Raw genomic sequence first — 13789 nt, 5'->3', positions numbered from 1 at the left:
TGTCTAGCATACAGGGAGGGAGGGGAGGGCGGGAGTCCTATTCCAACTTGGACACCCCGGACTGTTCAAACCCCCAGGCTGTTTCACAAATATTAAGAGGAGGAACAATGGATAAGGATGGAGTTTTCCTGCTACTGTTCATTTATATTTTACCTTGCTAAAAAGCATCAGTAATATGTAAAAAAAGAAAGTTGCAAGTCAGCGAATACCAGGGAGAAAGGTTTTTATCCCAAGTCAGGTCCTGGGTTCATGACCTAGATTTTCTTGTTCTATCTCAAGTCATATGGTGGGTTCATTCCACATTGCATAGTAGTAATTTTAAAACAAACTGAGAAAAGAAACAAAAGTGAATCTCATAAACAACAGCTTTGAACTACATTAAATTTACATTAACAATAGTGAGAATTTAACAGAAGAAGCAGATGGGAAAAGATTTTGGTTAGCTCCCAGTGAAAATAATTTTAAAACAAAGAGCAAAACTTTATATCACAACAGAAAGACACAGTAAGAACTTAAATTTATTTAAATATATCAAAGCCATTTCTTCTACAGCTAAAGTTTCTGGGAAGTTTAAGAATTATTCAATAATGTGTTTTGTTTTGCTTTGTTTTTAAAGTGTTACTTCTATGTGTCATATTGCAAAATATCTACCTAAAAACCCAGGTACAATTTATAACAACTTTAAGTCATAAAATGAAACAATGGTCTGTATTAACAATACTACTATTCAGATTTACTTCCAGGCATAAAAACTGTATTGTTATATCTATAAATAGATATAGATATGTTGTTATGACCAACTCATTTACCCTTTTTACATCCAGGCTACAGAAGCCTACATTAAATTTAAGAAGCTGATTCTCCTCCCACAAAGCTTGCCTGATCAAATGCAGAAGCCAGATGGAGTTCATTAAAATCTAAACATACAGGGATTAAAAATAAATCTTCCAGCACATCCAGAAAGTGGTTATTTCAATACTTGGAAAGATGGACTCTGATCATATTAATCTGATGTCTTTAAAGTGAATCCACATCTTTCAGATAGTATAATTAACACTGATTTTATGATTATAAGAAGAACAGACCTTGCCATTGAACTACAGTATAATGTGTTTTTTTAAACACTGCTCAATAACGAATAACAGGCATCAGGATAATTAAGCTCCATCTATATAGTATAATATACTTGTTTTATTTGTTCCACTGTTTATCTAATGATAAATAGTTTATTTCCCTCCAAGGTGTGTGTGTACGTGTGTGTGTGTGTTCCATTTGATTTATAATATAGTTCCATTTGTATAATGTTAAAACATACTTTGTTATATCATTCAAACTGTATTTTTGGAACAAAAATCAAAACAAACCACAGTACATTTATACAATCAAGAGAATTTCCACAGAAATATGAATGTTTATTTCTGAGTTATTACAATCAGTGAGTTCAGTACAGATAAACAGCACCTGTTTTTAATTTGTTTTGAAAACAAAATGATTCTGTATACCCAAAGATTTAAAAATAAGGATGAACGGAATACACTGGCATTTTGACAGCAAAGCCAAACAAATACTGCTAAGGCAAGCACAAGTACATCAATTTGTAGTTTTGTAGTCAGGAGAAAAAGAGGGTGTGTGTGTGTGTGTGTGTACTTACAGCTTTAAGTCTCCTTTCACTGCCAAAGTATTTTCAAGGACACCCACTTTATACTTTGGAAAGAAGCCCTGACTCTGGAGCACTTGCTTTAATTAGGTTCTGGATTTCTTTAAATTTGGGATGATCTTTGTCAGCTATCAGCTGCAACAATATAGCTTCACTAGTAGTAACAATAATCCCGGTACGAGCAAGACGCTGAAAAAGCAGAAGCAGATAATGTCCGTTAATTGGTCAGTTTACAACAACAAAACCACTGCCTTTATTTATTTTTGCACTAATGTACTACTATTATCTTTTAAAGGTGAAGATGTCCATAGAATTCAAGGAATTCCAGTGACACATTCAGAAATTAAACAAACTTGCACAGACTGTGCACTGACACACCTTGTTTCTGTGTTCACACATGTGCCTCTCTTTTCCCCATCATATTAAAGAACAGTGCAATTATAAATGCCTAGTTTGAACAAATGTCTGGTTTCTTATGAAATTCAAATAATAGTACTTAGGTAAACTAGATTTTGTTCACTATACAGAAACTTTGATTCAATACCTGTATTAAACCATGCTTTAGAATACCATCTTGTGAGGAAAATAACCATTTCCTTTCAAATAAATGCACAATACATCATTTCTCATTACAGACCCGTAACTATCCATTATAACAGTTAAATATGTGATTTAAATTCAAATCAATTCAGGATAGAGAAAGAAAATCTGTGTATGAATATAAACATTTATTTTTCAGCATGATTCAAAAGACAGTATAATTTATGTGTAAGAGCGCAGTATTCTCCCAAGTCCAGTACTGATATTCAAACAAAACTCTAGTTCAAAAGATGAAAAAAATAAAGTGAAATGTTCCAAGATCTACTGTGAAATATTTATAAGATGTTTCCAATAACCAAATTTACAAACCATTACATCTACTTTTTACAAGAGAACAGACTTCGGCAGCAGTTTTTAAAAAGACATCCAATTAAGATGTTTTACATTTGAGGACACTGTCCAGTATTGATCCTGTGGCGTGCTCAGGCTTGCAGGCCCTATTCCATCCTGTCCACTCCATGAGATTCCCAACATCTGGGAAGGCTTCTCTCTGTAGGGCAGCATGTCACCACCACTGGACCTCTATATGGAAGGTCCATTAAGAGGGAAGGGCTACTAGCTTCCCTTCCTAATTCTGAGGCCTTGCTTCTGTGTTTCCTGCTGTCCAGTGCCTAGTCACCACAGGACAGTTTGCTGCTTTGTGCACCCCTGGAAGAATAATCACTTGCTACTGTCAGCCTTTCTCCTCCCCTTTTTACAATAGTATGTCCATGATGATGGTGGTCTATGTGGTGCAGAGAACCACTACCAGCATCCAAAGTTATAAAGTATTTATTAAAAATAAGATGTCCATTATCCTACATTTAGCACAGTACCAGATCAAGTAAAAAAAACAAAACAAAAGAAATAGGTAAAAGGTCATCCCTCTGCCCATCTTGCTATACATGCCTATCAGATGTTAAAATATAGGACAGGCTCCTTAGCTTAAGAAGTTACAAATTTCTACAGCATTTCTAATACCTTAAAGATTTCTTCAACACTCCAGACCAGGGGTAGTCAAACTGCGGCCCTCCAGATGTCCATGGACTACAATTCCCATGAGCCCCTGCCAGAGTTTGCTGGCAGGGGCTCATGGGAATTGTAGTCCATGGACATCTGGAGGGCCGCAGTTTGACTACCCCTGCTCCAGACAACCACATGGCTAATGATCACTCCTCCAGGCCTCAGTTAAGAGTCCTGTCACAGCATCAAGACAGAGGCTTTCTGATTACTAGGGGTTTTTATTGCATCTGTTTCATTGACCAAGTCAAGCTGGGACATCTCCAGGAATTCCTTCTTGGAAATTATACCTAGAGAGTCTGCCTAGTTTAAAGTCCTCCAAACCTCTGTTCCCTGCTTTGAGAAGGGAAGGGGGGGGCTTGACTATCCCCACTGACTATCCCACCCATTTGTATTTGTATGAAGGTAAGCTGAGGTACATCTGGAAAGCCATTGACTGACTTTCTCTTCCTTGCATGGTCTCTGCTGAAAGGGAAAAAAATCTATTCAAACCTCGGGGTATTATACACAACACAACACAACAAAAAGTCTTGAAAAAAAGACATTTAAAAAAAATTCTGCATATGGCACTGTTTTTGTCATGGAAAAGCCGCCATAGTATTTTTGATTATGCATTGCCCAGCCCTCTTGTAGCGGTGAGTGTGCCTTTTCTGCTGATTTCTATGCAGTATATGAAATCAGCTTTAATATGTTTCTTTTATGATGGTGCCAAAGATGCCTGTTTTCGCATGCACAAGCATTAGTATGTTTTTGGTTTCCTCCCCTGTGCGACAGTACACCAATGGGTGAACAGACAGCCCCTAGTCCCTCATCCACCAATGGGAGCTTGAGGCGCCCCTTGTTCAGCACAGACCCTCCCCACCACTGCTATTACAACATTACACTAGCAGAAATAATTTATTCATTCCCTCAGAGACATTTCAATCCTCTCTCTACAAGGAACAGCATATCTCCGAGGAAGAAAGGTTGTAGTGTTGGCATTCAAAGGGCTGTGCGCCCCTATAGAAATTTCTTGTTGAGGTCTCCATGTCCATGGACTACAATTCCCATGAGCAGCATGTGCCAGAATGGCAATCAGGTAACATTACAGCTGACCATGCCCTGTCAATGAGCATCTAGCTCAATGGAGGATTTGCCCACTTAAGGATTTGCCGTCGCAAGTCTTTCAAATGCATAATCATATGCAGGAAAAAAACAGTTTCAGACATAAATGCATTTTAAAAATAATGATTTTAAAGGGTCAGCGTGTTAACTTCAGTGAAAACCTTTATGTGCATAATAGTCCCTCCACAGAAGAAATATATTTCTTCACAGATGTAATAAGGTTGGGACAGCTTATTTTACACTGATAACACAGAAAAAAGTTAGTAATCAACATTACAAAATTGGTGAAGATGCATCATCAGAGGTTTTTCTTTGTTAATGCAAATCATATATACAGGTATACAGTGTAGAAGGATGCCTGTGCAAACTATTTCCCTCCAACAAGCTATCAAATTCAACTCCCCAATGAAAGGATGTTGAATTAAGACTGATGGATTCCAGAGAAACCTACTGACTGATGAAGTTTCCGGAAATTAATTACTGCTGCAATAACTCAAATTATGTGCAGAATCATTCTGCACCAACATGTGAAAATATTGGCCTTGTCTTTACATCAGACCAGATGAACTATTACAAAACATGAACCTTTAGTATAGCAGTTATCAACCACTGTAAAGCTGCGACCCCAACTGCGGCGGTATGTGCAGACACATGTGCAAGCGCACAATGATATGGAGGCGGTGTGGAGGTGGCCAGTGCCATGGCTCTGCCGTCGCCAGCTGCCACCACCATCCGCCACCAGCCACCACTGCCGGTAGCCAGCCACCAGCAATCTTTCCTGGCAACCCCGCGGAAGGCGCCAGGTGACCCCACTTGGGTTGAGAACCACCGCTTTAGTAGGTATTTCCTAGAACAGTTACTCAGCCTAGAGAAAACTTGAACTATTGCATAGTGTACATCTAAATACACATTCTTGAGGCATTTCTGGCTCAAAGCAACATTCAAATAATGAACTGGAACATAATATAGCCTGGTCTGAAAAAGATGAACTGAAGTATCGGATAGTGAATTTTGCAGCAAATTCATTTGTACTGTATTTCCTATTCCAGCAAAAGAATGCTAAGGACCTTAAATTAGGTTTGTGTGAACGTAGAACTCACCATTACAAAAGAAAATGCTTCAAAACTCTACTAACTCATATTTGGTAAGACTGGCAGATGGAAGGAGATAAAGAAGCTAGTTGTGACTGTTCCAGGTTTCCAGGAATGTGTAACTGTGACACTTCTACAATGAAGATCTATATGAATCTGAGACTGACAATGACCAATACTGGCTTGAACTGCTATTTAGCTTTACACTAATTTCTGCATTATATTTGCTGCTCTTTTCAGACAGAACATCTTTAGAACACTAGGAGAGATGAACACAAGCTTAATCTTTTATTTTCCCTAGACTTTTAAAGATCTTTAACATTGAAGGTAAACTTTGGCCCAACAACAAACATGACTTTTATCACTACTCCACTTTGCATCTGCCCTGTGGCTATTATCATTCTTGTATTTCCTTGTGAGTCATTAGTGTTACACAACAGATTACATTAAGCCTTTATTTAATCAATGTTACTGTTTCTACCAAACACTGATGTTATTAGCTGTAAGGATTTTTGTAGCTAATGGAAAAGCTTATCTTTAATTTTTTATCCCAAACAAGTACTACAAAAATATGATGTTATTAGTCACTAAAACTTTACATCTGAAAGGTTCTATACAAATTCTAGAATAAAAGTTGAAGTATAAGATCTCTCTTATCAATTTTCCCAACAATAAGTTGAATAACATTTAATTTATCATTAAACATGCTCTTTTTATTTGCCCTGCTGTTTCCAACTTTTAAGTGCAGGCCATCAATGTATGAACTGTTAAAAATTATTATTAAGCACTTCTGCAGAAAAATAGATGGTTACTACTTCTCTTCCACACCTCCCCCCACCCACCAAAAAAACAAAATTTCAACATTGCCAAATCTGTTAATTCTTAAATCTGGAGACCAAAGCCATGAACAGATAAGAAAGATCTTCCTACAAACCTAAAAAAGGTTTGTAGAAAATCCTCAAAAATTACATTGAGGGCTTAACCCCCCCCAAAAAAAAACCAACAGAAGTCATAAGTGTAGCTTTTGTAAAACCAGTGCTGTCTCAGTGGCATTGTATAGGCTGCTTTGCAACAACGTAAGTATTGCCAACATTCAAGCTTGGTTTCTATCAGTAAAAGGCAGGGCTCTTTCCAGGACTGTTCTGGACTTTGAAGACAGACTCATCAGGCCCACACCTGGCAGCAACTACCAGACAATTTGCTACCACGAAGCTAGCATAAACTACCCCAGGACTAGATGCTTACTAAGCAGCAGTTGCCTCACAAAAGCTAGTGTGGCACAGTGGTTAGAGTATCAGACCAGAATCTGAAAAACCCAGATTCAAATAGTCATTCAGCCATGGAAACTTGCTGGGCTATTTTGGGCCAAGCACACACACTCAGCCCAATATATTTCAGAATTGTTGCTTTGATGGTTAAATGAAGGATTGGAGAATTCTGTGAGTTGCTTTGGGTCCCCCACTTCAGAAAAAGGAAGGGTGTAAATGAAGTAAATAAATAACAAATACAGGGAGCAAATAAAAGGAAGATTGTCTAGGAAATGGGAAAAAGAGAGCAGCAGATAAATGCGAGGGTTCTCAGGAGAGATAAAGGAAGTAGTGTTGCAAGACTGATACAAGGTAATGTGAGGTCCCCTCTCCCCGCACAGGTTGCCCCAGTACACAATTGTGTCTGGTACAGCAGCTAGCACTGCACAACTCCACCTTCTCTGGGACTGGAGTAGGGACTGTGGAAAAACTGGTTGACGGATTGGAAGCTGGTAGGCTGGTTGGAAGTAGGAAAACAGGAGAGACTATTGGGGCTTTCAAGGAAGGGAAAGAGGAAATAGTAGGGAAGGAAAAAATGAAGAACTCCCTGCAAGTTCTTGTGAGCCTCCTACTTGTCTTATATAAACCTTAAACCTATATTTTAATTATATCTCTTTAGTCAGCCTCAATGCAAACCCATCCAAAAGTAGTTACCTCTAGGGCAAACATTCTATCCATCATACTTCTTGAGGAGGTTGCATCTGCCACAATATGAACTTCCAGACCTCTGCCCACCAATTCCAATGCTGTCTGTTGGATGCACACATGAGTCTTAAAAAAAAACACAGGAGAAAATAGCTATAATAATAATCACATAGAGAAGACAAACAAAACTACAATGATGTTCATAGCTTGAATATTTATATTTCACAGTTAGAAACTGAGAAATCTCTAATGTAGAAGACTACATTTAAAACATGCTAGCTTTACAAATAATGTCTATCTAAACAGCAAAATTCTATTACAGCAGAAAATATGTTAAAAATGGTAAAAGTACCTACTTCTACTCCAAATAAAACAATGCTGCGAACTCCAGGAATCTCTGCTAATGCAGTCTCAACTTCAGGCAGCACCATAGAAAATTTTGTTTTGGGTAAGACAAGTTTTGCTCCAGTTAAGTCAATTTCTTGCACTGTGCTCCCAAGACCTTTAGGATACTGTTCTGTTACAATAACAGGTATTCCTAAAATCCGTGCACCTTGAAGCTGCAAAAGGAAAGATCCCAAATTGGAATGAAACAAACATTTAAGAGATAAAAGAGTCAATAATAATAAGAACTACGTAGTAGATGTTATACTGAGAAACTAAGTAAACTTACCAATCGTTGGCCTACACTGATAATATCTCCAAAATACTTGATAGCAGGTCTGAATCTCTCTTGCATATCACAACAGAAAAACACAGTGCTTGAAGGTGTGAGGTTTCCCAGGGTAGTTAGCTGAGAGAATGAAGAATATTAGAGATTTAATATTGCACAGAGGACATTTTATTTTAAATTTTAGCTAAGAGATCCTAAGGAACAATTGCCATCTAATAGGATTTTTTACACAGCGATTGTGTTTTTATCATAAACAGATTCAATCAGATCTGTAAAAGTACCATATATATGTTCTAAATTAATATTGAACTTTCATATACCACAGGGAACTACAGTTTGAGACAGAGAAGTCCTACCACAACCCTTTATTGTACAGTTCTTTAGATTCTAGCCATTATATTTAAGATTTGTTCCATACAGCTTATCTTTGTTTGAATTCAGCATCAATATGTATTCTAGCCTTACTTCAGGGACTTATTAAATTTTAGATATCTTTTAAAATTCTTTTTAATAGTAATATGCAAAAAAACATTGTATTGTCTTCAATACAATATTAAATTTCTCATTGAACCATAAAATAGAATATGTTTCAACAGTTTTTGCTAACCTACTAGGGATAGATGCCATTGGTTAGGTATTTACATAATCTCTTATTAACTTCTAAAGAGACATTAACACATATTTATATAGAGAAACATCAAATATGCATTTTAAAAATAACAAACCAGACAATTTAAAAGCAAATTGAAAATACTATGTTCCAGAAAAACATCTACTTCTGCTTCATTGACTATGCTAAAGCCTTTGATTGTGTGAAACACACCAAATTGTGGCAAGTTCATAAAGAGCTGGGAATACCAGAGCATCTTATTTGTCTATTGAGAAACTTATATGCAGGTCAAGAAGCAACAGTGAGAAACAGGCATGGAATCATTGATTGGTTCAAAATTGAGAAAGCAGTTCGGCAAGGCTGTATACTGTCACCTTGCCTATTTAACTTGTATGCGGAGCACATCATGAGAAAGGCGGGGTTAGATAAGTCACAAATTGGGATCAAGATTGCAGGGAGAAATATCAACAATCTCAGATATGCAGATGATACCACTCTAATGGCAGAAAGCGAAGAGGAACTAAAGAGCCTTTTGATGCAGGTGAAGGAGGAGAGCAAAAATTGGCTTGAAACTCAACATCAAAAAAATGAAGATCATGGCATCCAGCCCTCTCAATTCCTGGCAAATAGATGGGGAAGAAATGGAGGTAGTGACAGATTTTATTTTCCTGGGCTCCAAGATCACTGCAGATGGGGACTGCAGCAAAGAAGTTAAAAGACGCTTGCTCCTGGGGAGGAAAGCTATGGCAAATTTAGACAGCATCCTAAAAAGTAGAGACATCACCCTGCCAACAAAAATGCGTTTAGTCAAGGCTATGGTCTTCCCAGTTGCAACGTATGGCTGCGAAAGTTGGACCATAAGGAAGGCCGAGCGTCAAAGAATTGAGGCTTTTGAACTCTGGTGCTGGAGAAGACTCTTGCAAGTCCCTTGGACTGCAAGGCGAACAAAACGGTCAGTCCTAGAGGAGATCAGCCCTGCCTGCTCCTTAGAAGGCCAGATCCTGAAGATGAAACTCAAATACTTTGGCCACTTCATGAGAAAGAAGGACTCCCTGGAGAAGAGCCTAATACTGGGAGCGATTGAGGGCAAAAGAAGAAGGGGACGACAGAGAATGAGGTGGCTGGATGGAGTCACTGAAGCAGTAGGTGCAAACTTAAATGGACTCCGGGGAATGGTAGAGGACAGAAAGGCCTGGAGGATCATTGTCCATTGGGTCGCGATGGGTCGGACACGACTTCGCACCTAACAACAACAACAACGATTCAAAGTACCATACACGCATAGAAGTTTTCAATCTCCCCGACTCTACCAACAGCAGTCCTTGAACCTTCCCCCAAAAGTCAAAGAGCCTGGAACAGAACCCTATAAGGCACAAGATGCTGCCAACAGGAAAAATGGGCAGCTGGCCCCGCATTCAATGCAAGTCTGTGTGGATTCTGGTCACAAGATTCTGCTTATCTCTTCATAGTTCTTTTATTTCTCAACTATTTAATTATTTCTTCTTAAAATAATATAATAATGTTACTTTCCTTGGTCCCTGTTAATACAAATATCAACAGGATAATTATGATAGTTAATCTTTACTACAGCTAATAGTAATCTTATCCATGTTGATGTGAAAATCCTATTAATTTCAGTTTGTTCCACTTGCCAGTAAATGTGCTTTGGATTGAAGCCTGGAACACACACAGCAACAGTAAGCATACTTCTGAATAGCCAAGTCCTACTGTGTTCAGTATGGCCTCTTGTTACGCAGAGTGGTAAGCGGCAGAAATGCTGTCTGAAGCTGTCTGCCCATGAGGTTGGGAGTTCGATCCCAGCAGCCGGCTCAAGGTTGACTCAGCCTTCCATCCTCCCGAGGTCGGTAAAATGAGTACCCAGCTTGCTGCTGGGGGGTAAAACGGTAATGACTGGGGAAGGCACTGGCAAACCACCCTGTATTGAGTCTGCCATGAAAACGCTGGGGAGCGTCACCCCAAGGGTCAGAAATGACTCGGTGCTTGCACAGGGGATACCTTTACCTTTACCGTGTTCAGTGGATTCACTCTCAGAAAAGTGAGCATAAAATTGCAGCCTCAAAGAGTTATACTCTTCTAAGCCTATTAACCTCAACTGAATCAGAATGCTGCATTCTCTTTTATGGATCACACACCTACCTGCTTGGAGGAGGGGACTTTCACAGAGCTGTGCTGCTAATATTTTACATTGTATAATACAACTAAGTGACTAAGCTATTTTTCTGAAATAGCGGTAACATCTGCACAGTAACATGCAAATTTATCTTATGCTTCATTCAGTATGCTCAAAGTAGCAGCTACATTAAAGTTTTGCAATATGAAAACATTTAAACAACCAAATAATTTTCCATTTATAGTTTGAAAAACAGATAGCAAACATTTTTATTTTATTAATGAACAAATCATCAGAATGATATGCTGGCAGTACTTTACATACTGTGTTCACTCTGGAGATATTCTGTCATTCATTCATGGAACATAACACACAAATCCAGTAGCTTCTGTACTGTTCAGCTTTTCCATGCATAGCACTTGAATAAACCCAATCAAATTAAAGTCATCCTATCCAGATTACTTAATAGCTTTACCGCTATCATCATAGAACACAGATATGACAAGCAGCAAATTATTTAGCATCCTATCCTTAAACAGCTTCGGCCTAGGTAAGCAAAGCTCACTTCAGTATCTTCAAATGGGGGCGATAATCAGCATAGTAATTATTATAAATTACTTGAGTTTTGGGTATTTTATCTGCTCTATGAAAAAGGAAACTTTAATTAAAACTATTAGGCCAAACTACAAATAATACAAATTATTGATATGGCCACATTTATCCAGATGTCACTTATACTTCTCTAACTACCTTATATGCATGTCTAATGCATCATTCCGGAGAAATGCATATTTTAAAACCCCACTGACGTAAATGGTAGGTACAGGTCACAATTTGTGTAAAATACCATAAAATAGAACAAAATGTTTCAACAGCTGAAGTCCATTACAGAGAGATTTTAGAGAAATCAGTTTATACCTATTTAAATATTATTATTCTGCTTACAGTAGAATTAATTTCCAGGTACTCTACATGAATAGCATGGAAACATTTGGTCAGTAGATCAAAGTTTAAGCTTACTCAAGATCACTCAGTGCAGATCACTCTAGATCACTCAAAACTTACTCAAGATTGCCCAATTCCGTGAAGTTAATACCCTTAAATATCCTGGGGTACAATTTCAAGATAGCTAAAGAACCACAAAAAATTTATTTTTTTCACGATTCTCAGGTAAGATCTAATAAAGGTATTGTATGTTGCGGTAGTATATGAATTTTAAATATGCACCCCTTATATGGCATGGAGGTGCTTACACTTCAATTTTGAACACATTTACTGGAAAGTAGGTTACAGAAATTTCTAAGGGAGCTAAATTCTATACTTATGCTTAAACAATGGACTTAAGCAGATCTAACACTGAACAGAATGAGGCTGTTACTGTACCATAAAAACAGGCAACGGTACCCAAAATATATGCTTTGCCTGTATCAATCAACTGTCCTGGCTTGACAGTTCCTTAAAAGTTTCCATCATTGATCTCACAGCTCCCTTCATTGTACTTTCCCATTCACAACTGAACAACATCCCTGTACTTTTCTCAATGAAGCTGGGGACTTTTAAGGTGTTTCCTTACACATCTTTTTAACTTTAGATGTTCTTTATAAGGTATCTTTTGCTGAATTTAATTCCACTTTCATTCTGGAATTAGTCACGACCACCTCAACTGCCATACTCACTGAGGCCATCATGGATCAGAATAGCCATTTCCTATGTGATTATGAAATACACGTGGGGAAAGAATCCATCCCTTCTCAGTTTCCTTCTTCCAAAGGGCTAAGAATCAGGAAAGCACATCACCACTCCATGATTGGATGATTTTCTCCTTCCTCTATTTCGTGGTACCCTGTCTGCAATTTTAAGTTGAAAACAGAAAAGCCAGTGCATGCATAGCTTCAAATTCCATTCGAACCCACTGGACCTTGCCTGACTAAATACACTTAGGTTTGGATGTTATGCAAACTGGTGTACAGGTGACTTAAAGTAAAATCCAGAAAACCCCCAGAGTTCAAACACAACCTCAATTAAGAATTAATTCCTCACCATATACACTTATTCAGGCTCCCTCTGTTCTCCATCTACAATCTTGGGAAAGGCCTAGTTTGGAGGTGTGTTACAAGGATGGGGGGGGGGGGGTTATGTGCGCAGCATTCTGAGACTTTCTCAAGACATCACCTGAAGAGTTCTTATGATTTCGATTTGTGGAAATCAAGCTGCTGCAGGAGGAAGAAAGGGAAGTCGCCACTACTGGCTAGCAGGCAGTAGAGAAGCAGCACCTGGTCAGTGTGTCGAACTAAGTGGAGATGCCCTCATTCTCCTCCTCCTCCCCGGTCTCCCCTGACTGGAGGTGGGTGTGAGAGGGCAGCGGGGCGGGGAAGGAGGACGCACGGGCTGGCTAAGCGGCTCTCGGTCACCCACCTGTATCTGCAACGGCACGAGGCGGACTTTGCAGCGCTCGTTCACCAAGAAGCCCTTGGGCAGGTCTATGTACTGACTCCACTCCTCCGAGAAAAGCTGCACCACGAACTTGCGGTGCATATCGAGCTGGTCGCCGTAGAGGCTCAGGAACTTCTGGATCAGCACCTCATAGCCAGAGCTGTGCGGCACCGACGAAGGCCTGGCGAAAACAGAGAAGCAGAAGAGAACCGGGACCGACCCAGACGGCGGGAGGGTGGCGGCGGCGGCTTCCGTGAAGTGCTGCTCTGCTGCCGCCATGTTCAGGGGCAGCTGCTCCAGCTCCGCGCCGCCGCTGTTGCTGCCGCAGCTCCTCCTCCTCCTCCTCCTCGTGGAGCTGCTGCCACCGCCTCCGCCAGGCCAGACTGGAGGCGCCGCCGGCCCCCAGTCCCGGCTTCTGCTCCTCCTCCTCACCATGGACCCTGCCCTCCCTGCTCTGCCCGGGGAGGACGCTGCCAGGTGGGGAGGGGAGGGGAGGGGAGGGGCCGTCACCTTTTGCGTCCTCCGCTTCAGCCCAGCAG

General features: G+C 39.6%; 1 protein-coding gene across 1 annotated transcript; it reads right to left on the bottom strand.

The window, feature by feature from the left end:
• Positions 1-206: 206 nt before the first annotated feature.
• ISOC1 (isochorismatase domain containing 1) lies at positions 207-13789 on the bottom strand. Its single transcript, XM_077344469.1, has 5 exons — positions 13233-13789; positions 8077-8196; positions 7760-7963; positions 7413-7529; positions 207-1846 (listed from the first exon to the last, which is right to left on the bottom strand). Exons 1-5 carry the CDS (start codon positions 13683-13685, stop codon positions 1700-1702), a joined length of 1041 nt encoding a protein of 346 aa, XP_077200584.1. The 5' UTR covers positions 13686-13789; the 3' UTR covers positions 207-1699.

This window comes from Paroedura picta, chromosome 7, assembly GCF_049243985.1.
Source record: "Paroedura picta isolate Pp20150507F chromosome 7, Ppicta_v3.0, whole genome shotgun sequence".
Lineage (NCBI taxonomy): Eukaryota > Metazoa > Chordata > Lepidosauria > Squamata > Gekkonidae > Paroedura > Paroedura picta.
Note: the sequence above shows the minus strand (reverse complement) of the source record. Positions and strands in the feature narration are given on the sequence as shown.

Excerpts from the sequence above, each read along its gene's own strand:
- ISOC1 (XM_077344469.1), bottom strand. The coding sequence starts at position 13,685 with ATGGTGAGGAGGAGGAGCAGAAGCCGGGACTGGGGGCCGGCGGCGCCT. Across the intron at positions 8,197-13,232 it reads TCGTGCCGTTGCAGATACAG|CTAACTACCCTGGGAAACCT; the intron begins GTGGGTGACCGA and ends TCATTCTCTCAG. Across the intron at positions 7,530-7,759 it reads TTGTTTTATTTGGAGTAGAA|ACTCATGTGTGCATCCAACA; the intron begins GTAGGTACTTTT and ends TTTTTTTTTAAG.